We start from the raw sequence: 24,120 nt of genomic DNA, 5'->3' as shown, positions 1-24,120 counted from the left end.
GGTTAGGGTAACGCTAAGGGTAAGACACAAAGTGTTTTTGCAACACAATATTTCACAATAACAAATTCCAAAGTTTGGATGACACCAGTAGGAAACTTAAGATACCTAGAGAAATGCGTGAGTGCTCACAAAACATCAACAAGTCAGCAGTGTGGTACAGGGTGATCATTTCTGATATACAGTACAAAAGCTGAAACTATTAGCCAGGAGTGGGAAAGATGCAGACGCAGACGTGGGAAGAAATAAGACACACCAACACACAGTTGCCTGTTGCAAAATGGTTCAGAGTTTAATAGAAATAGTTAGGGTTAGCTGGTATGGCGTTATCTGGTATGGCTATAGCCTAATGTTAGCTTAGTTCGTGTTGTTTCGTCATGTTAATCGCTGGTAATAGTAAGTCATTTGTAGAAATATAGCCTATCATCACAGACTGTAGGCATGTCACCCACCCTCCATCGCGTACGACACTGACGCTCGTAATCTGTAGTGCAAGGGAGTTCGTGCACACTGCACAGATCCCTGAGACAAACGGCTACGCGCACACATGCAAACCCATAGCGAGTGACGTAGGACGTAAAGTCCCGCCCAGGTCGAAGTGGCGTCGATTTTAGAGAGTCCCGTAGAGGGGGGGGGGGTCAAGGTGAGGGTAGAGGGGGGGGTCAAGGTGAGGGTAGAGGGGGGGGTCAAGGTGAGGGTAGAGGGGGGGGGGGGTCAAGGTGAGGGTAGAGGGGGGGGGGGGTCAAGGTGAGGGTAGAGGGGGGGGTCAAGGTGAGGGTAGAGGTCAAGGTGAGGGTAGAGGGGGGGGGTCAAGGTGAGGGTAGAGGGGGGGTCAAGGTGAGGGTAGAGGGGGGGGTCAAGGTGAGGGTAGAGGGGGGGGTCAAGGTGAGGGTAGAGGGGGGGTCAAGGTGAGGGTAGAGGGGGGGGTCAAGGTGAGGGTAGAGGGGGGTCAAGGTGAGGGTAGAGGGGGGGGGGTCAAGGTGAGGGTAGAGGGGGGGGTCAAGGTGAGGGTAGAGGGGGGGGGGGGGTCAAGGTGAGGGTAGAGGGGGGGGTCAAGGTGAGGGTAGAGGGGGGGGGTTCAAGGTGAGGGTAGAGGGGGGGGGGTCAAGGTGAGGGTAGAGGGGGGGGGGGTCAAGGTGAGGGTAGAGGGGGGGGGTCAAGGTGAGGGTAGAGGGGGGGGGTCAAGGTGAGGGTAGAGGGGGGGGGGGGTCAAGGTGAGGGTAGAGGTCGAGGGTAGTGTCGATGTGGATAGGTTCTCATTATGGTCAGTATTAAACATCACATAATGCACAACATGCAGAAAAAGCCACACAACCAGGTAGAATTTGTTATATACGATTTTATATAAACACCACGAGTATACATTTTATAAAATCGTTTGCACATTGAAACATTTTGGGAAGCGATTTGTCCGATGTCCGAACCCATTTTGATCACAAAGCGTGTATCGTGAATCCAGCGCAGCTATCTGTCCCTAACTCTGTCCCTAACACTGAACCCCGACGCCTTGAAGGACAAGGAACCCTCCCACCGTGGGGAGGAAGGAACCCTCGATGGAACACGCTTGGTGCATCCAAACGTGCAACAGATGGTGAGAAGGTCACGTTGCGCGAGTGTGGAGGAGATGAATCCACAGGCCAAAGTCCTGTTGTGTGAGTGTGGAGGAGATGAATCCACAGACCAAAGTCCTGTTGTGTGAGTGTGAAGGAGATGAATCCACAGGCCAGCGATGAGTGGCGGTTGTTGATCACTGAAATGTGGACAGAAGAAAACAGCATATTGTTCAGTTGACTGTCTAGGTAGTGTCACGTTATCAAAAGGTTATTACACCTGTAGTCAATGAACACGATATCCATGTCATCTTCAGCAGTGGGATACTGACCTAAGGGACTCCAGCTGGTCAGAGATACAGGCTTGACGCAGCTCAGGTCTGTCTGTCCCAGACTGGACACAGCATTTCAACTGCACCTTACAAAGACGGATGATATGAATACAAAAGGACACAACGATTCAGTTATCTGGCAGACCGTCCGAGCCAAAGAGTCTTGGTGAATTCAGAAGTGCGCCATGCCATGTAGTCTGAGAACTCAGGGGTGGAACCCAGCACCATTTGATGGAGAGCCCAACACCCCATCCTACCCCGTTTAGAGTTCCATCAGCAACAGACTCACCTTCCAGATGCATGGCTCCTTCAGCTCTCTCCTCAGTGGATATCCCCTTGGAGTCGGGTGTCACTCTCCCCACCCTGACGTCCTTCACCAGGCAGGTCCTCCATCACCTCCCTATCCCTGTTTGGGGACAAACGGGGCCGTTTGGCCTCAATGTCTGGGCACAATCAAAGTGGTAGTTTGATGGTCCGACATCAGTGGTAGTTTGCTATAATGTCTGGTAGTAAACTGTTGTTTCCCAGTACAAGTCATGTTCAGTTCATGCAAACATACCAGTACTACTTGTTGGCAGGCAGACTCATGGTTCTCCAGGTGCACGGCTCCTCCATCAGCTCTCCTCAGGCAAGGACTCCTGGTCTGTGTAAACAGTGGTGGTAGATGAGCAATTTGGGGGGGGGGGGGGGGGGTATTCTTGTGACGCCCGGTTTAAACCAAAGCCCTGGCTGGAGTGTTAATGAGGGCATTAAATATGATTCGTTTTATTCTTTCCAACTTGCATAGAAACTAAAGCAAATGCAAAGCAGCTATAGTTTGTAATCTTTTAAGTCAGAACACTGAAATATTCTAGTTGATGAAAATGCTGTTCAGTTCCATAAATAATTGAATCACTTAGTTCTGATCGTCACATGACTGAACACAATGATGACCCACAGCTGTCCTTTACCTTCCTGAGACCTCTGCAGTCGCATCGTAGCGATCGTAGATCCGAGCGGATCCTGGTGGGTCAGCGATACAATCAGGATATGAAAAAAAATAAACATTCTCACACCTCAGTAGACAGTTTTTCTTCATTTTAAAAGGGGACATTATACCACCAGGTGTGAGTGTGATTAGCCTTACAAGCCGTTTCCAAAATCGGACACATATTACATCACTACTGGGCGTGTACACCTAGATCTGTGCTGGATAGATGAGCAACGTTTACTTCGGTCCACTGGGTAGGCTGGTAGAATGATCTGTACAGCACAGATCTAGGTGGACACGCCCACTAGTGATGTCATATGGGGCAGATTTTCAAAACCGCTTGTTAGGCTAATCACACTCACACCTGGTGGTATAATACTTCCCCTTTACAGAATAACAACTTTCAGAACTCATGTGAGAAATCAGACGCTGCGGCCTCACATGGAGAGCAAAATTGTGAGTGAATAAATCCTGTTCACTCACAGCTCCATTAACCCAGCGACTTTTTTCTCAAAACGATGGCTGAAGAGACCGATGTAGGGCTGGTGGAGTGGCTAGTCTAGCAGCCTCCTCCTTCACATTGAGGTGGCAGTGTAAGGTATAATCACCTCAGGGTCGGCTGTCCTTGCCCCCCCACGAGGGACGTCCTTCACCAGCAGGTCCTCAGCACGGCTCCATCACCACCCCTCCATCACCCAGTCCTGGTCTGGGGCAAACAGCAGGGAATTTGCCTCATGTCCACCATGTTCAGTTCATGCAAACCAGTGCAAACCAGTACCACCTGTTGGCAGGTAGATTCATGGTCGTCCTCCAGATGCAGTTCCTCCATCAGCCAAGGCCATCGGGTCTGTAACAAACAGGGGTGGTAGTTGAGCAGTGGGTGGGATTATTCTCTGGACGCCTCTTTTAAACCATTCTGAACCAAAGTACTGGCTTTTGGTGTAAAATGTAGAGGAATAGAAGACACTGCAAGTTAAAAAAATAAATAAGAACCATGCACACACTTGAAAATGTGTTATGCAGGAGAATGGTAGAACATTCTGTGAATTCAACAGCACACATTTGAAATTTGACTGTTAACATTATTCAAACAGTCTTCTGCCTCAGCTGAAACTCAATATTTAAAACAAACGATAAAACTTGTAGAATTCTTGTACCAGTAGCGTAGACTCTAGCCTTCACATTTAGGGGTTAGAGTCTCAATAAAACTTCACTGATGGCTCCATTAAGCCAAGGACGGTTTTCTCTAAATCTGCCATATTAGATGACGGCTGAAGTAACCGATTTTAGAACAGAAACCGTTCAGTAGCAGTGAGAGTGATAATCAAACTAGAGACTGGCTGCATTCACCCCGACATCATTCTTAAGGCAGGACCTCCACCACGGCTCCTCCATCGGCTCTCGTCCACCATGGCTCCGTCGGCTCTCGTCCACCATGGCTCCGTCGGCTCTCGTCCACCATGGCTCCTCTGTCGGCTCTCGTCCACCATGGCGCCGTCGGCTCTCGTCCACCATGGCGCTGTCGGCTCTCGTCCACCATGGCGCTGTCGGCTCTCGTCCACCATGGCTCCATCGGATCTCCTCCATCAGCCCTCCTCCTCAACCAACGCGTCCTGACCTAACATCAAACAGCAGTAGTTGGGTCCAAAATCAGCCATATTAGATGACGGCTGAAGTAACCGATTTTAGAACAGAAACCGTTCAGTAGCAGTGCGAGTGATAATCAATTTAGAGATTGGCTGCATTCACCCCGACATCATTCTTAAGGCAGGAACTCCACCACGGCTCCTCCGTCGGCTCTCGTCCACCACGGCTCCTCCGTCGGCTCTCGTCCACCATGGCTCCGTCGGCTCCGTCTGCTCTCGTCCACCATGGCTCCGTCGGCTCTCGTCCACCATGGCTCCATCGGCTCTCGTCCATCAGTCCTCCTCCTCCACCAACGCGTCATGACCTAACATCAAACGGCAGTAGTTGGGTCCAAAATCTGGTAACAAAGCCGGGGAGGTCAAACCTTCACACCCTTGCATTTGTAAAGGGGAAAAAGTATCTAACTTCAAGCTTACAAGTTGACTCATTGAGAAATGTATAAACTACTGTCTACTACTAAAATCTGAGAAAGATAATAAAAAATAATCAGCCTCAACAATTAGTTTCAGAGCGGCTTGGAGATGGTACCCTGGTCCACCCTGCTGCCCCATTACTGGTCCAGGTGGGGTTACCCTCTAGTCCCCAGCCTCAGGTCCAACCAGCTGTGTTGTACAATATTTAACTAAACCTTGGGAGACGACGTGCCATTTCTAAACTGCTGTAAATTAGCTTTATTAATCAACTACATTTACATTGAGGGCATTTAGCAGATGCTTTTAACCAAAGCGATGAGTACATTTTTCAGAAAGAGAAGCAATAAACTAGACACAGGTTGGACGTCTTCAGGAAGACACTCCAAACACTAAATCAAGGTACTGAACCATCATAATCAAGCACATTAACATCCAATATTCATCCTTTTAACGCAAAAATCAACATTGATCGAAAGCCACTTACACCGATAGAGCCTGGTTCAACAGCTCGGCCACATCTCCTCCCACCGACCACGCTGCAGAGATCACTGAGAAGATCATAATGTTATAAAAGATGGGTAAATACTGTGGGAATCAATGTGAAAGCTTCAATATCAAACACTCACATGTGCGGTTGGATTGACATCTTCTGCATCATACAGGATCAGGACTGCAAGGCCTGGAGTTTCCCCCCGTCTGTTAGCACAACATTCATCCATTTAAAAACACCACGACGCGCTTTACATCACTGCCTCACCAATAATAAACTGAACATCAATATAAGAGTTCTTGGTCACCACGTATCTTAGTTGCCTTGTGCTTAGTTTGATTTATTCAAAAGTCAAAGGTTTATGGTAGCATTTGCGCAACAATTAACTTTACTTTTCTAAACAGCTATGCCATTTGATAATACGTGAATAAGCACACTTACATTTAACCCTTCCTTTTGTTTCTGAAGTCTAGCAGAAACTATATTGAGCAGATCACAGCCCAGATATTTAGAACACTAGCAATATCAATAGTAATTTAGATAGTAAAATGATACTTGGCCACATTCAGCTGCTGGGTTGTTGAAGAAATAAAAAGCCGTAGTAGGTAAATGCCGTCGTCTCCATCTTTTACGCGACCCGATAAATGTATGCGCAGAAAATCGAGAGTTGATTGTAGAGCGCAGTTATCAAAGTAGTTTGAGGTATTTTGTGGGATAATTAAAAATATATTTTAAGAGTGCCCTTCCTAATTTCTAGTGCATAAGGATTTACCAATAATCGCAGATGGTTACCTATAGAAATGGGGCACTGCCAGATTACCTTAATTGGGTACGCTCATTAGTTATGAGGTTTACGCAAATGCCAATATTGATCGTACTGCCAGACGCCATAATAAGGTGTGGATGACCTAACGCAATTGCCAATCCTGATCGTACTGCCAGACGCCATAATAAGGTGTGGATGACGTAACGCAATTGCCAATCCTGTTCGTACTGCCAGTTATCCTCCACCACACAGTACTGCAGCATTAGAGCTTCACAGACTGCACAAAACTAACTACCAACCTCTACAGAAACCCCAAGCCCCGTCATACTGGAATCGTAACGTTCCAGTACGAACCATCCCTAAGTAACGTAACCAGCACCTCACCTTGAGCTGAACGACGATGAAGATCTTGTGGTCGTCTCATTGCAAAATACAGCCAACAGACTTACCTTGAGGCGATCTGGTAGTTTGTTGCTGTTGGTTTATGTACAAAACATTTTGACTAAACATTTCAGTTACCCCATTTAACTAATTATCTACCAATTAACAATGCTTGCCAGTGTACAAAAAAAGCTAACTAATCTGTCTTTTGGCTACTTCCTCGCTTCACATCGCATGAGCATTGTCATATTGATCCGGGTGTGGTCCGAGTGGCCAGAGATGCATGTTAGGATACTGTGCTGTCTGAAGTCTACTGTTCTGTAGACGTGCCCCCCTCCGGAGAAACAGTGTTCAAAAGGGCTGTTGCATCAGTTACATGACCTGGAACATCCGTCAAGACTGTGAGAGGGACTCCCCAAGGAGAGACACCATGGGTAGGATGCGAGGGCTCTTTCTCAGCGACTAGAATACACCACAGCGCCTACGGGAGGGAACCATTGCACACATTTCAATATTCCTCTTCATAGATCTTGAAGCCCCAGCGAGGATTTATTTTCCTCCTCAGCTGAAGAAGAGCTTGGTTACAGCATGAAGAGAACCCTAGTTGGGATGTTACCAAGATGGTTTCTGATTCAAAGGGGGACCCAACTCCCAGGTCCAGCTAGCATCGACAAATGCATTGCAATTCAGCCCAAGAAAAACTTGCATCCCAGCACAGGAGTCCAGAAGATACAATCCACAGGGCCTGCCAGCCAACTATCATGACGGGGCTAGAAAGGGCAGCCACGTCGCCGTCTTTCAAGCTTGAAGGACCATTTCCTAAAATGTTGTGATGTATAATAAGTGCGTATCCCCATGTCATCACGCTCACACATGGTATGCCTCGTCGCCCGGATGAAGAACCCCAGGCCAGGTAGAACCCCGACTACATGAACAACCGAACCAGGTAGAACCCTGACCACATGAAGAACCAGGCCAGGTAGAACCCTGACCACATGAAGAACCAGGCCAGGCAGAACCCTGACCACATGAACAACCAGGCCAGGTAGAACCCTGACCACATGAACAACCAGGCCAGGTAGAACACTGACCACATGAACAACCAGGCCAGGTAGAACCCTGACCACATGAAGAACCAGGCCAGGTAGAACCCTGACCACATGAAGAACCAGGCCAGGTAGAACCCTGACCACATGAACAACCAGGCCAGGCAGAACCCTGACCACATGAACAACCAGGCCAGGCAGAACCCTGACCGCATGAACAACCAGGCCAGGCAGAACCCTGACCGCATGAACAACCAGGCCAGGCAGAACCCTGACCGCATGAACAACCAGGCCAGGCAGAACCCTGACCGCATGAACAACCAGGCCAGGCAGAACCCTGACCGCATGAACAACCAGGCCAGGCAGAACCCTGACCGCATGAACAACCAGGCCAGGCAGAACCCTGACCGCATGAACAACCAGGCCAGGCAGAACCCTGACCGCATGAACAACCAGGCCAGGTAGAACCCTGACCGAATGAACAACCAGGCCAGGTAAAACCCTGGCCATGCCCACCTGAAGAGCCACAGGCAGTCCAGTTGTTTTCCTTCAGACTCAAACTCTTCCGCTTTGATGAGCCTGAGAACAGGGACGGGATTTGATGGAAGTGGTGAGAAGGTAATCTGATTAGGTCACCCCAGTGGTGGGATGGTAGGTATCGGACATCCCAGTAGCTGGTAGTTATCGGACATCCCAGTAGCTGGTAGGTTTCAGACATCCCAGTAGCTGGTAGGTTTCAGACATCCCAGTAGCTGGTAGGTTTCAGACATCCCAGTAGCTGGAAGGTTTCAGACATCCCAGTAGCTGGTAGGTTTCAGACATCCCAGTAGCTGGTAGGTTTCAGTCATCCCAGTAGTTGGTAGGTTTCAGACATCCCAGTAGTTGGTAGGTTTCAGACATCCCAGTAGTTGGTAGGTATCGGACGTCCCAGTAGTTGGTAGGTATCGGACGTCCCAGTAGTTGGTAGGTAGGTCATGAACGGACCAGACCTTGAACAGAGCAGGGATTGGTTGGTAGGTCTTTACAGTAGGATTCTCCTCATCCCATATGAACAGCAGGCCGATGAGCCCTCTGCTGGCTCAGATGCAAGCCTTTCTCAGGCTGAACTGCAGAGTAATGGAGGAGGCCAGCTGGTCCTGGAAGTTCGGTCCTCTTAAATCAGAACCTATCGCGGTAAGATCCCACCAAGGACCCTTTTCGTGACTGCAGCTGTGCTCTACTCCAGCTGCGGAGGTAGAGAAACCGTAGCTACGGCTTCAAGATGTATGGTGGGCAACGTTGAAATGTGCTCCATGGTTCTCTAGCGAAGGACCGAGGTGGTGTTCTAGTCGTTGAGGAAGAGCCCTCACCTCTCATCCCCGGGCGTTTCTCCTTTAGGTGAGAGCCTGTCACCATCTTGAATGACATCGAAGTTCATGTAAATGACTTCACAGCCACCTCTTAGACACATGCCTTCACCTGAAGGGGGCAAGTCTACAGAGCTGGAGGCTTCAGACAGCGCAGAACCCTAGCATGCATCTCTGATCACTCAATCTGAACCCTCAGTACGGTAACTCATGTGACGTGATGCAAAGTTCAGGAAGTAGTGGCGAAGCATGTCGAAAGAAAATCTAGACAAAACCTTGGAGTATGTTTTGGCTGCACTCTGAGAAACCCTGTTACTATTCTCACAATTCACTTGGAACCTATACTACACCCCTTCTAACACAGCATTGACACATGTTCAAACTAAACAGGTAATTAGCCCACGTACCAACAAAAAACATTATTTAAATCATTCACCTTTCCACCTCAGCCAACGAGGAGGCCAAAACAATTCCCCAGCATAAAGAGGAAATATAAGGACTTACAGTTCGCAGTTTCTTCTTCATGGTTCAGTTTTGATACTCACAGAATCACTTTCTCCTCCTTGACCTGTGAAGTAACGGAAAGAGCAGATTCGTTTTAGTGCTCAAACCACACCACTGAGGCAAAGTTGATTCAAGCTAACTTAATTTGAATTAATAATGCATTCCTTTCCCCAAATATTGGCACCAATCTTCTCCAAACGAGTCCTTTAACCTGTAGAAACTTCATTAAAACTTGATACTAATCATTTTTTTTTACTTTATTTTGGCAGTTGTGTATAGTTTAGCTGCATCTAGACTAATATACTTGAAAGAAATATATCAAATTCTTAAGGGTTTTAACTTTTAATTTGTTTTGTTTTTAAAAGGCAAAAATCCACCTAATAAAACGATCAAGGGCTTAATAAAAAACATGATTTGGCAAACACATCAGACTCTATAGACGTCTTAAATCAGCCCACACAACTAGCACATTGAATCCACATTTAACCACACCACCTGAATAAATAAATGGCCTATAACCACGCAAAAACACTACAAATGATGTCCAATTACATCAAGAACCAACATTAAACATCAAGTAAGCCTAGTAGGAAAATAAACGTTCTACTCACAGCAGGTCCAGATGTGGTGGTCCGTTTTACTTCGAAAAGCGTTCGTTACAAGAACTGTCATTTGTCACACAAAACCGGGAAACTCCAACCATGTTCTGGTTAAACTCCTAAAGTATACATCACCGTACCTGGGAGACGTTAGACGGTTAGTGGGGAGACCGACCTGCTTAGTTTGGCCTACTGAGCAGCAGACAGGTAAAAGAGATGACTGAGCACGAGTCGCCACATGCAGGTGAACTCATTAGCGCGGAGCGTGGCACTAATTAGTTAAACCACGTGCAGATGCGGCCCAGCGGGTTGCCTTGGTAACGGATATGCGACCACGCAAATACAATCCGCCGCCACGTGTCGCATTCATATATTTATTTATTATAGATTTATATATATATATTTATTCATTTATTTATTATTATGATAATAATAATACGTGAAGCTATCCGTGGTGGTGAGGAAACGTGCGTGAAGCGCATGCGGCATGCCGCATCTGACAGTACGACGCAACCAGACGCCTGTGAGCGACGCGTCTCTGTCCATGTGCGTCTCTCTAGGGGACTCTCTAAATCGATATGGCGAGTGGATAGTGCCTATGGCGAGTGGATAGTGCCAGGATTCCCTGGAGAAGAAGGATAAAACAACGTGTGAAATGAACGTGTGGAGAAGCTACGCCGCCGCCGTTGGGACTGGGGTTCGATTCCCAGTCTATATATATCATTTTTTCTTCATTATTTTCTGGTATTAATATATCCAATGACTTGTTGATGAATAAGTTTATGACATTTTATAAAAAACGTTAGTTTTTATGTGTCAAAAAAGACAAACTGTTTTAAAACAGATCTCAATGTTTTGATGATTGTATGGGCATGATGTCACTTCATAGGGCAGAGGGGTATTCCACAAAGCCGGTTTTATCACATAACCGGGCAAATTAACCCAGGGTTTGCGGTAACCCTAGGGTTTCCGTTCCAAAATGAACACAGTATGTTAGTTACTATAGCAACATATGCTCTGAATCAAACCTGTTCGGACCAGGTTTTGTGCAGGTTAAGTTTGGAACATAACCCGGTTTTGGGGATTTAAAGCTGCGTTCACCGCAGATTCCATGTGTTCACAATGGCATGCCCTTTTGATGAGAGCCCTGTTGATACCGGAGCGCCAATTATTCGTGCAATCCACCGGGAGAGATTTCTAAGACCACGGCTATATCCGGATGACTTTTTGCTGGAGAGATACAGATTCTCACGCAAATCTTTAATATATTTAAATTGCTTTCTCCACAGTACCTTGCAGTGAATACATTAACGCCTCGACATGTTTCGATTGGTAGTGATTTTCACCTCTTGATATTGATTTATTTTCATTTTGAAAGAAACGACACATCTCTCGCACATCTCAACGCCATCTCTCGTTCGGTTGTTAAGAACTGAAAATCCGGTTCCCAGGACAACATGACATTTTCACTTTCAAGCGGCCCGTTTCCCCATTTCGATCAGGGTTTCCATGATCCATAAATCACTTCTTTATAGGTTTGGCGTGGACGTGCACAACCCTGTGTTGATTGAACTAATGCATAACCGGTGCCGACAGCTCTGGTTTAGTTGGCACAGGCTCACTCAACCTAGAGTTCAGCGTTAACTCTGTTAAACGTCCGTTCGTGGAATACCCCCCAGGCCTATGATGACATTTTGTTTTCTAGAACACACGGGAGTCCTGGAGCTCTATATCTAAATATTATCATATAGCCTACACAGATATCTATATCATATAATATATATGATCACGGCCAAAAGCTGTGTGAGCCGATATTATGAATCTCAAACGACCGCGTTGGGTTTTCCGACGTTCCTGGTTCTTCAACGTCCACATCAATGTGAATACACACACTGTAACGCAAGTGTTTCTTGTCGGTTCTTTGACGTGTCTTGTATTTCCACAACGAGACTGTCGTGGGGGTTATCTGAGCCATAGTTGAGAAGGAATTGGGGGAAAGGAACTTTGATTTGACTCGCTGAAGTACATGAACTGCGACATGCCGCCGGTTGCCGCGAGGCACCATCGCCCGGCAGCGGGCAGCCGGCAGCAGGCAGCGCGCGGTTCAGTCGACTTCAGGTTGATGTGAAAGTGGAAGAACCAGAGACGTCGCAGAACCCGACAAAGTCGTTTGTGATTCATAATATCGTCTGGAGGCGCACACAATATGTTATATGATATAGATATCTATGTATATGATATTATTTAGATATAGAGCTCCAGGACTGTAACGCAAGTGTTGTACACTTCCTTGTTATTTGGATAACCGTTCTGCTGTTGGTGTGATGGCGCAACACGTCGGACTCTCGTATCTGGTATTTCTACAACGAGACTCGTATTGGGGGTTATCTCAGCCAAGGTTGAGAATGAATTGGGGGGAAGGAACTTTGGCTTTGACTCCCTCAAGAACATGAACCACGACATGGAGGAGAAACGGATTGTTGGCGGCGAATGTCTCCCGCTTGAGCCCCGCTGAGGGACCTCCGCCGGAGGCGGAGGTGCATAAGCGCTGCCCGGCAAAGATCCCTTTCTCCTCCTTGTCGTGGTTCATGTTCTTGAGGGAGTCAAAGCCAAAGTTCCTTCCCCCCAATTCATTCTCAACCCCCAATACGAGTCTCGTTGTAGAAATACCAGATACGAGAGTCCGACGTGTTATGCGCCATCACACCAACAGCAGAACGGTTATCCAAATAACAAGGAAGTGTACAACACTTGCGTTACAGTCCTGGACTGGGCGAAATATTGTGTTGCAAAAACACTTTGTGTCTTACCCTTACCGTTACCCTAACATTAACCCCAGTAACATTTCTTCATCATAAACTACAAGTTACGCAAAATGGCATACAAACATCCAGTCCAATATGAAAGAAAAAAGCTAGCTTCATTAAGGAATCGAACCCCTTCTCCCCGCGTCAATGAGTTGTTCTCTGACCACTAACCCATCAGGTCTTAGTTCAAGAGTTAACCACTTGACAATCTTCAAACTTCGGTTGCCTAGAAATTGTAAAGACAGTGATGTGTGTACATTGTGCGAGTATCCTTCACTCGCGATGTGTGTGCAGTCCAAAATGAAAGAAAAAACCTTGCATCACTAGGGAATCGAACCCCCAATCATCAGTCTTTAAACGTTGGTCGTAGGTAACTGTAAACAAAGAGATCGCATTTTGTTTAACTGCTAACTAACAAACGGGTTTATGCGTTCACTGAACAAAGATTATGGAAATAAAAGACCACTTTTCCATCAGAAAAATCATCAGAACCGTTATTACCAACCCATAGAGCCAAAACCTTTCTCACATGCACACCCATCGCGAGTGACTGCTACGCGCACACATGCACCCACCCATAGCGAGTGACGTAGGACGTAAAGTCCCGCCCAGGTCGAAGTGGCGTCGATTTAGAGAGTCCCGGCGAGGGAGGGGAAGGGGCGTGACTTCGTCACTATTGGCTCTTCCTGGTCTAGTGTAGCCTACGTTGGCGGCGTTGAAGTTCAGACAACATTTTGTATTAATGAATAATACATAAAATATATGTAACTAATATATAACTAATTGGTGTAAGCTATGGCTTCAACGATAAGACAAGTTCTGCTAGACAGTCTGGAGGATCTGAATAAGAAAGACCAGAGGAAGTTTTGCGCCAGACTGTTGGACCGTGAGCGGGAGGGAGAGCCTCGGGTCAGGCGCAGCGCACTGGAGGACAAGGACGAAATCGGTATCGCTGATGTTCTAGTCTCAACCTTCACTGAGGCTAAAGCCGGGAGGGTAGCAGTGGAAACGCTGCGGGCCATAGAGTGTAACCAAATCGCAGTGGGACTTGAGGCCGAACTGGAGAGTAAGTTGACTAATGGAGATGATAATAAGGATATTAGGATTAAGACGAGATCGCTGTTAGACCAGACATTGCGAATTAGGCTACTTCGAGTGAAAACTATAGGGTCATCATCCAACCATTTTTTTTAGATTAGACTCCTGTGAGCTGCCCTCGGAAAGTTTTATGTTCAGAATGTCAACACACGAGTGAGATATCTATATTATATTCCATGTATTTATTATTTTCTACTGGCGCAGAATTGCAGTCGACCTAGTGGCAACCGTACGACCCCACCGTCCACAGGTTAGTTTCTCTTTCTCTCTCTCTCTCTCTCTCTCTCTCTCTCTCTCTCTCTCTCTCTCTCTCTCTCTCTCTCTCTCTCTCTCTCTCTCTCTCTCTCTCTCTCTCTCTCTCTCTCTCTCTCTCTCTCTCTCTCTCTCTCTCAGTTTTATCATCTCGCCCTCTCGATCCTATTTATAATTGCTATATAATAATTTGTTACAAAGAATGGGACATGAGTCTGAATTGTGTAGCCTAGTTCTAGCGAGACCTGGTGAGCACTTTGTGGACAAACACCGGAGTTCCCTGTTTTTTTTATTTTTCAAGGATCCGGAGGTTCCCACCTATCCTGGATAAACTGCTGGAGCATAGCATCATGAGTAAGGAGGACAATGACTCCATCATGGCCAAACACGACCCGCAGGACCTGACCCAACATCTGAGGTCCAGCGGAACCTATAAGGACATCTTCCTCAGCGTGCTTGAGGAAATATAAACTTTTCTTATCGAGGACCTGAGGAGATCTTGAGCCATGGTTTCGTTTTTAAAATGTTGCTTTAAATAAATAAATACTATGCCTATAATGTTTATCTATCCATTTTTCTGAATTAGGAATCATGCTGTTTTTAAACGTAACGGAAGATGTAGAACCAGAATTAGATTTTCTTTTACATTGTTGTTTGGGGTATTTTTTTACTCAATCTGAACTAAATGCTTTGTTTATAAAATGTTGTTATAAATAAATACTATGCCTATATGATGTTTCTCTATCCATTTTTATGAATAAAGAATCATGCTGTTTTTCAACGTAACGGAAGATGTAGAACCAGAATTAGGCCTACATTTTGTTTTTACAAACGGTCATAGGTAATTCATGTTATTCTTTGTAATTTGTTGGAATTTTATGTAACCACCCGCTATCCCCAGCACAGGGTTTAAAAAACAGTGGTACGGGGGTGCGTTGGTGCGGCATCAGTTCTGGGGGTTACATTTTGTTGAGGACTCCCGCATGGACCACCAAATGTCACACACAGCGGACACAAAGTAACAAGTCTAAATTGAATTAAGCATCGATCATCTCGGAGAAGTTCTCACTCGCAGATTTTTGATACAGTTTTAAAAAATGTACAGAGGTCCGAACTTTAGTGACCTCATAGTGGCTTGCCATACAAAAGCACCTTCTCGGAGCTCGATGTCCATGGCCAAGTGTGTCCAAACCCCGCGCATCCGCCTCGCTGCTACAGCGTTGCTTATGATGGTCGGGTAGAATTAATTAAGAACGCGCTTTGATTGGCTGCGAGCGAGAACATTGAGACCTTTGGTTGCTTAGGCGCCCATGCCCTATCTGAATTTGCATCTACCAGGTTCAAATATTATCACGCATCTTTATTTCAAACCATGCTCCGTAATCAAACTCAGATTTGTTTATTTTGAGTCTGAAATGTGCCTCACACAAAACATTGTGGGGGATACCTTAAACCTCGTGAACGGAACGCTAGTAGTAATCGACATGGGCTACGTCCACACTATCAACTCTATGGTTGATATGGTAACCTTTGCACAAGGCTTCTCATTGGCTGTAAGTAGATGACCCCGGTTCAGATGTTTTCTTCTCTCAGGGCACTGCAGGGCAGCATAATGCAGTTTGGTTTAAAGTTTAACGTTTGGCCCGCAATAGAGTTTACAGAGAGCGGCAACCTCTAGGCAGAAAAGCGCGCAGTATCATGGACTCGTATTTCCGTCTGAGTCCATGATGCTGCGCGGAATTTTCCTTAAATGTGGGCGGGGTTAAACGTTTAAGCCCGCCCACATTTAGCCCCTCCTCGATCTGCGGGCTGCAGTCAGGGGCACTTGCAACGGACGGGTCTTCCTCTATGTCGTGTTGTCCCATAGATCCCACGTAGCTCATCTGGGACTTAGTGACCACATGACCGCGCCTGGCGCGTCTGTCATTTCGTTCAGCGCATTGTTTTGTTCCGTTCGCAATTCGTGTCCCCCCATATGGGAAACGATCCCCTCTATAATTGTGTTATAATTTTTCGTAGCTTTTTTTCACTGTTTTTCCTGTGTTGTATTTGATAGGTTGTTTCTTGTTCAATGAGTAAATTCCGTTCATAGTTTTATTATAACCCGTCAGCGACTATGGCGCAGGACATTAGCAGTACACCTGCCGAGGAGCGACCCGGAGGAGGCGTGGAGGGAGATTTAGACATGGACTCAGTCTCCGTTAGTCCGTCGGACAGTGAATTTGACGACGCGTTGGAGATCAACCCGTTCGACGGATTGCCCTACTCCTCGAGGTTTTACACGTTGCTCAAGGAGAGGACGGATCTGCCGGTTTGGAAAGCTAAGAGTTACTTCATGGACTGCTTATCCAGCAACCAGTTTGTCATAGTGAGTGGGTCTGCCAAGACCGGTAGAAGTTCTCAAGTAAGTAGATAAGCCTACCATTATATTATTATATTTTTGCACCAATGATGATGATGATGATGATGAGTCTGTGTGTGTGTGTGTGTGTGTGTGTGTGTGTGTGTGTGTGTGTGTGTGTGTGTGTGTGTGTGTGTGTGTGTGTGTGTGTGTGTGTGTGTGTGTGCGTGCGTGCGTGCGTGCGTGCGTGCGTGCGTGTGTGCGTGCGTGCGTGCGTGCGTGCGTGTGTGTGTGCGTGCGTGCGTGTGTGTGTGCGTGTGTGTCAGAACAAACAAGCATACTGTACACATTGGCACACCTACAAAATAATAAAACGCCTGCTCTTCAAACTTTCTCGAAAATCGAAAGTAAATGTAATTTATCGAATGCATAACATCCTATGGATATTTAGCATGATATAAGTGATGCCCTTGCTTTGCAAACCCAGATACCCCAGTGGTGTACAGAGCTGAGCCTGGCGGAGCGTTACGATCGCGGTATGGTGGTGTGTACTGAGACTAGCGGCCAGCAGGCGGTGGACTTGGCCCTTAGAGTGGCCGACGAGATGGACGTCAACATTGGCCATGAGGTGGGCTACAGCGTACCCCAGGAGACATGCTGCTCTGGGGACACCGTGCTCAGGTCTGGAAGATGGTCTCTCTCTCTCTCTCTCTCTCTCTCTCTCTCTCTCTCTCTCTCTCTCTCTCTCTCTCTCTCTCTCTCTCTCTCTCTGTCTCTCTCTGTCTCTCTCCCCCTTTCTCTCTTTTTGTTTCTCTTGCTTTCCCAAACATAGATGGATTATTTTCTTTATGTCTATGAGCATTATGATCACACATTTATGTGAATGTAACCCCCCCCCCCCTCCCCCCCTCCTTTCCACCCACCAGGTTCTGTACAGACAGCATGCTACTGAGGGAGATGAAGGCGGACCCCCAGCTGAGGCGCTACGGTGTGGTGGTGGTGGACCAGGCCCACCAGAGGACCCTGGCCACCGACCTGCTCTTGGGCCTGCTCAGGGACGTGGGCAGGCGGAGGCCGGAGCTCCGGACGGTGCTCCTCACCTCCAGCCACCCTGGACCCAGGCTGCTGGCCCACTACCACGCTGGCTCCGCCCCCAGCTCAGTGGTGGGGCCGCACATCCAGCTGGAGAGCCCCGCTGGGGGGGAGGTGGTGTTCAGTGGAGGTGCTGGTGGAGGCGGCGGTGGTGGTGGTGGTGGTGGTGGTGATTGTGGTGACGGTGTTGGAGGAGGGGTTGGTGGTGGAGGAGGTGGAGTTACTGGTGTTGGTAGTGGTGGGGATGTTTGTGGTAGATGTGCTGGTGGAGGTCATGATGGAGGTGTGGTCGGTGGTGCTGAGGGTGGCGGTGACGGTGGTGATGGTGACGGTGGTGGGGGAGAGGGTGGTGGAGATGGAGGTACCGGTGGTGGCGGTGTTTATGCTAGATGTGCGGGTGGAGGTCCTGATGGAGGTGGTGTCTGTAGTGCAGAGGGTGGTGGTGACGGTGGTGGGGGAGAGGGTGGTGGTGGTGGAGATGGAGGCACTGGTGGTGGCGGTGTTTGCCGTAGGTGTGCTGGTGGAGGTCCTGATGGAGGTGGTGTCGCTGGTGCAGGGGGTGGCGGTGGAATGGGTGGAGGTAGTATTGGTCGTGGAGGTAGCATTGGGGCTGATGGAGCTGCGGTCGATGGTTCTGGGGGCGGTGGTGGAAGAAGCGGCGGTGAAGATTACTTCTGCTCCTCTGTGCGTCTGGTTCTGGAGATCCACCACTCCAAAGAGCAGGGCGATGTGGTCGTGTTCCTGGTCACTGCACAGGTCTGCCTTATTCGTTTCAACTTTGTTCGCATGGCATCTTTCATACAGAATACACATATCAACTTCTGCCTGAATACAGAATCTTGATATGAATAAAAAAGTTATTAAATTGTAATGCAGATAAAAAAAATCAATACGAACGAATAATGAGAGGAAAGGAGAGGTCAAATGATGCTATTTAAACTCTGCTCTACATCTCTCCTTTATTTTATTTTCTGTCTCTCTCTTTTAGGAGCTGGATCTGGCATGTGACCTGCTCTGGCAGGAAGGCTCCAGTCTGCCTCCCGCACTGGGCCAGCTCTGCCCCACCCCGGTGCACCCTGGGCGGGCAGGGAGTCTACCCAGCCAGCCTGCCTCTGGAGGCCGACGGGTGTTCCTCACCTCCAGCCCCAGCGAGGACTTCTTCTGGGCTGTGGGCTCCATAAAGTTTGTCATCGATGCTGGGCTCGGGGAGAGATACGTATGTTATTCTTATGTCATATTGACATAGATTGGGCTTTTTGTCGCCAAACTTTCATTTCACTTGATAACTTAAATTGTTATTGTTTGTCAATTATGTGTTGATTGATACACATTTCTTGTCTGCCTCTTAACCAAGTCAAAGTCAAATAAATAAAGATTATTACAATGAATGTATAAATTATAATTGTCTTTATGAAGCTGCAACAGAACTTAATTTATTATATTTATTATGATTGATAAAACAATTCGGCAAATTAATCACACAATTACTTTGCTAATATAATCAAATAGATGCATTGTCACAGCATACGTAATATCTCTATTAAAAAAGAACCATATCTACTGATGTGTGATGGTGATGCCATGTGGGTCTGATGTCACTGCAGGTGTACATCCCCCGGATCAGGACATACTCTGCCATCGTTCAGCCAATCAGCAGGGGGGAAGCAGTCAGTCGCAGACAACTCACTGGCCCAACAGGTTAGAGGCTAAGCTAGCCTCAGTGTTGTAGGACAAAAAATAAAATAAATACTAATCACTTGGTATGATGCAATGCACATACATTCCCTGGGACATAGTATTCACAGTTGGATGTTTATCTCTTCTAGGCAAGTGCTTCTGTCTATACCCCGAGGACCGGCTATTGCCCGACGAGACACACCCACATATCCTGGAGTGTGACATTACTTCCTCCGTGCTGTTCCTCAAGAGGATGGAGCTCAGTGGCGTGGGCCCATGTGACTTCATCGACCGACCAGGTGAGAGTCTGCTTATGGGGGATTTAGTTCTGCTTCACCCTGATCTCTGGAGCTTCCTTGATGCCTGAACAGGGAGGTGAAGCCAAGTAATTATATTATTCTTGAGCACATTTCGATTTATACACATAGGAATATCCTAGTTTAAATAAGAAGGGGACTTTTTCATTTTATGCTAAGCTATTGTGGGAAGCGATTTTGGTGTAATTCAGTGAATACTGAGAAAGCGGCGAGGACTGGGAGATCAGAACAAACAGTTTCCTATTAGAGATCACTGGACCGCATCGTAGAGGAACCGGCAGGCTCTGTTCCCTGTGCCGCTTCCACACACACGCACGCCAGACCCACGCACAAACGCACACACACGGATCAACACAGAACATTATGTTCATAAAAACAGCCCAACTGTGTGTGTGTGTGTGTGTCTTTGTGTGTTGTTGTTGTTTGCTTGCGCACTGAACCTGTCTCTCTCTGTCTCCCCTTGCTCTCTCTCCCTCTCCATTGCCATCTCTCTTCTCCATCTCAATTTTATTTTCCATTTTAAGTTGCTTTATCCACAGGATAAAGTCTCCTATTGGAACCTTCTGAGCCTATTCCTAAAACCATTCTCCACCCGCCCTCCACCCGTCTCCACCCCCAGAGCCGGAGGGCCTGATGCAGGCTCTGGAGGAGCTGGACTACCTGGCGGCGCTGGACGATGACGGAAACCTGTCTGAGATGGGCATCATCATGTCTGAGTTCCCGCTGGACCCCCAGATGGCCAAGACCCTCCTTGCCTCCTGCGAGTTCGACTGCGTGGACGAGGTGGTCACCATCGCTGCCATGCTCACAGGTCGGACGGGCTGTCGCGCTGAACACCTTCCATTACTGATATCCAGTGGGTCGAAGGGCACCTATCAAGCTATATTAAGTGAACTGTACCAGCTTACATCTGGGTGGACCCTCACCTGTGGGATGGAACTCGAGGGGTCGATTTTGAAAGGGCTTGTAATGGCTAATCAAAGTCACACCTGGTGGTTAAATAGGGGCCCTCTAAGTGCATTGTAGGGGGTACAGAACATGATGTCGGTTAATAACTAGCCCTAACCCTGACCCTCATTGTTCAGCATTTCAGTCAGTGACTCTTCTTTTATTATGCAAAAATGTTCATACTTTTACAATCCGAGCAGGTACAGATGGTATTGGCGGGTTAAGATAACGGATATGTATGTATGTATTTTTGTTATCTTTAAATGTTAACTTTTTGCTGCCAATGTAATTGGAAATGGTAAGAACGGTCATCCAGGTCCTTGAAATTATTTTCCAGTAGCAAAGAGAATCGACGTGCTTCATTCCCTGAACGTTATTTAAGCGCCGCCAATAGCACAATCCAAGAGAGAAACCTCGCAAAATATCGAGCATCTGGTCGAAAGGCTGTTTCGGATGGTTCCCGGCGTGAATCTATCCCAGATGTACTTAATCCATTCATGCGACTGTAACACTATCCATCCAGTTGTCATTGTGTTGGTAAACAACGCTCCTCCACCCCCGTGTCTCCGTCAGCACCCAGCTGTTTCCGGGCTCCCTCGGTGGGCCTGAGAGCAGATCCGTCCTGCCGGAGCCTCATGAAGTTCCAGCACCCGGCGGGAGACCACTTCACCCTCATCAACGTCTTCAAAGCCTTCCAGCAGAGCCGGCAGGACCCCTGTGAGTGATGAGGCCCCTCCAGATGCTGTAGTCAGAAGGCAGCAGCAGAGACAACATACACAAGGAGCCATTTGGTGGCTTACCACAATGCATTGTGGGGAAACACAGCGGGGGGATGCATGGTGATCTCATGAATCACTTCATTGCATTGAAATGTAGAAAGGATTTTCAGAGATTTGGTGAACTTACTTTCTGGGGTATAACATACAGAGGCACAGAACAGCAGTTATGTTCAAATATATGGCTGCCAAAATAGCTTCCTGACAACAACAAATATGAGGCCCGATAGGATGCCTAATGTCTGCAGTCTACCTTTAGATATCCTTGAGCAAGAGGCACTACCCCCTACCCCTTAACGACATGCAAGTCTTTCAATAAGTCATTTTGGATAGGAGCGACTGGCAAACGATGAAATCGTTAATTGTATATAGAGATTGGAGACTAACGACCACAAAAAGGTTTCCGGCGTCAGAAACCTCTATCTTACAATCTTCACAGTGCTACCCTGGAAGATACTGTTTGGTCACTTAAAAAGAAAGTTGTCCATTTTTTCTGTCTCTTTTATTTTGATCACGTAGTGGACCCTCGGCCCAGTGTCTAGAGGGACCCTCTTTTGTACTGTGCATTCGATACATGAAATACTTTGGCTTCTCCCCGGCCCAGACTGCAGGGTAGAGGAGTGGTGTGAGGCCAACCACCTGAGCCTCTCTGCCCTGCGTAGCGCCGACCGCCTCCGGGACGAGCTCATCCACATCCTGAGGAGGACGGAGCTTCCCATCTCCACGGCAACCTTCGGATGTCGCAGCAACACCCTGAACATCAAGAGAGCCCTGCTGGCCGGCTTCTTCATGCAGGTGGGAGAGTTGTTGTTGTTGTTACGGCCATGGTACTCTGGGATCCAGCAGTCCTGCTCTGTTATAGCAGAACTACTGCTGGGAGAGTTCCGCATTGTTTCCTGTTTCCATACAGGAAACAATGATGACGCCTGACAATATTCTACCAAAGAAACCTCATTCACGCAAGTGGATGAGGTTTCCGAAGGGGTTTTCAATAAGTGTATTTCTATAGTTGCCAAGTCTACACGTTGTTATTTTAAAACTTAAATACTGCATGCAACCTTTGAGTAATTAGATGTTAACTGTTCCCTGTGATTGGTCGAAACTGTATTAAAATCGAATGCATGTACATCCAGATGTGACTATATTTCATATAAATATATATTTTTAATTTTTAACTTGCTCAAGCTTGAAAAGCAGCGATAGAATAAAACCACATTCGACCCTTATCGATCTATGTCCAGGTGGCCCAGGAGACGGACGGCTCGGGGAACTACTTGATCCTGACCAATAAACACGTGGCCCAGATACACCCCCTGTCGGGATACGGAGCCAGGACCCCCAAGCTGGGGCTGCCGCAGTGGGTCCTGTTCCACCACTTCTCCTTCTGGGAGGACAACTGTCTGAGGACCGTCACACGCATCGCTCCGGAAGAGTACGGACAAGAGCCACGCGCTGTTCCCACATGGGAGAACAAGCGTTGATTTACTTTGTGCACACTCAATATAACTATTATCATATTGAGTCATTTATCAGACTCGTATGTCCAAAGTGACATGTACTTGAGGCCCAGAAAAATCAACAAGTAGCTGGTTGCATGACTTATTTTATCTAAAACAACTGGGCAGAATGCAGAGCATTTATCTTTCTGCATATTTAACGTCCCTATTGTTTTTTTAATTCACCTTACGTGTATATTTTATTTGCAACATATTGTAGAATCTGATTTTTTGAGAGTGACATGTCATTCATGTAATGTTTTGCCATCATGATAACTATTTAAAACAGGTTCAATAATATATTTATTGTACATTTACTCTGCCAACCTCCTCCCTCTCCTTTCTGCACCAGGTTTATCGAGATGGCGCCTCAGTACTTCTTCTACAACCTTCCACTAAGTGGGAGCAAGGAGTTTCTCCAAGACCTTCTGAACCACGGTTCTCCTCATTCTCCAGGGAGGGAAACTGCTCCGTTGGAAGAGGAGCAGCAGGCGGACACGCGCTGTGTCGTCCAGTGACTTGTATCCCCCGCATATCCGGAGCACACTTGAGGAACATCCGAGGTCTGCCTCAACACAATCAACTTTTAAATCAGGGCTCAAAACGTTTCTACTTGCCACAGCTTTTTATGTAAATGTAGGTCCGACCTGGTTAACTTTTTACCATTTACATTTTTTTAATATTTTCTTCTAAATTAAAAAGTATTTTATTGATTGTCCTTTTTAACTTTAGTAGACATGGGATCCCTGCCTATGTTATTAAGCACTGACCAATGTGTTTGAAGGGTGCTTTAGAAATATACTTGGCTACATTACTGCTTTGGACACATCTTATGTGGATTTTACATCAGAGCAATAAGGTTATCCCTTAGCTCTGCTGTACATCTCTATGTATTTCAAATAAATCAGTGTCATTGCATTACATTATGGTAAAATTGTTGCAATGAGCAGCTTAATCACATTCATGTCATAAAATTCTCAGTTATTGTTTCATCTTATATTTTTTAAGAGAGGGATCCTTTATTCAGCATTTGCACTTTACAATAAAAACCTAATTGATCTTGGCTAAATTCTGATTCGTCATACTATTTTTTTCAGATGCCCTCTTAACAACTTAACCCTCTCTCTCCGTAATTCATCATTATCTTACCAACTTAAGCTGAAGATATTAATATCATATTTAAATTCTGTTCAGTCAACAAAATATATACATTTGTATGATCTGGGTATATTCTAGTCTTTATCAACAAGCCTATACTTTTTGTAAAGAAGTGCC

General features: G+C 46.8%; 1 protein-coding gene and 2 long non-coding RNA genes across 4 annotated transcripts; 1 reads left to right on the top strand and 2 right to left on the bottom strand.

Moving 5' to 3' along the window:
* Positions 1-1,335: 1,335 nt before the first annotated feature.
* On the bottom strand, positions 1,336-2,545 carry LOC132472809 (uncharacterized). Of its 2 annotated transcripts, none has more exons than XR_009529185.1 (4): positions 2,439-2,545; positions 2,169-2,285; positions 1,880-1,965; positions 1,336-1,747 (listed from the first exon to the last, which is right to left on the bottom strand). It is a non-coding gene; the product is annotated as an uncharacterized LOC132472809 (long non-coding RNA). The 2 variants fall into 2 exon arrangements; XR_009529186.1 differs by having other exon boundaries at positions 1,880-1,959; positions 2,439-2,543.
* Positions 2,546-3,473: 928 nt separating this feature from the next.
* LOC132473776 (uncharacterized) lies at positions 3,474-7,413 on the bottom strand. The gene is made up of 4 exons (XR_009529475.1): positions 6,366-7,413; positions 5,536-6,307; positions 5,394-5,457; positions 3,474-3,696 (listed from the first exon to the last, which is right to left on the bottom strand). It is a non-coding gene; the product is annotated as an uncharacterized LOC132473776 (long non-coding RNA).
* Positions 7,414-16,032: 8,619 nt separating this feature from the next.
* Positions 16,033-24,022, top strand: LOC132472796 (putative pre-mRNA-splicing factor ATP-dependent RNA helicase DHX32). The gene is made up of 11 exons (XM_060072575.1): positions 16,033-16,602; positions 17,027-17,220; positions 17,466-18,387; positions 18,620-18,847; positions 19,236-19,329; positions 19,458-19,607; positions 20,245-20,436; positions 21,147-21,290; positions 21,954-22,144; positions 22,591-22,781; positions 23,198-24,022. The coding sequence occupies exons 1-11, from the start codon at positions 16,315-16,317 to the stop codon at positions 23,361-23,363; spliced, it is 2,760 nt and encodes a 919-aa protein (XP_059928558.1). The 5' UTR covers positions 16,033-16,314; the 3' UTR covers positions 23,364-24,022.
* Positions 24,023-24,120: the final 98 nt, after the last annotated feature.

Source organism: Gadus macrocephalus, chromosome 15, assembly GCF_031168955.1.
Source record: "Gadus macrocephalus chromosome 15, ASM3116895v1".
In the NCBI taxonomy this organism is placed as follows: Eukaryota; Metazoa; Chordata; class Actinopteri; order Gadiformes; family Gadidae; genus Gadus; species Gadus macrocephalus.
Note: the sequence above shows the minus strand (reverse complement) of the source record. Positions and strands in the feature narration are given on the sequence as shown.

Coding starts and splice junctions, on each gene's coding strand:
- LOC132472796 (XM_060072575.1), top strand. CDS start 16,315: ATGGCGCAGGACATTAGCAGTACACCTGCCGAGGAGCGACCCGGAGGA. Junction 18,848..19,235: donor CTGGGCTCGGGGAGAGATAC/GTATGTTATTCT, acceptor ATGTCACTGCAG/GTGTACATCCCCCGGATCAG. Junction 22,145..22,590: donor TGGCCGGCTTCTTCATGCAG/GTGGGAGAGTTG, acceptor ATCTATGTCCAG/GTGGCCCAGGAGACGGACGG.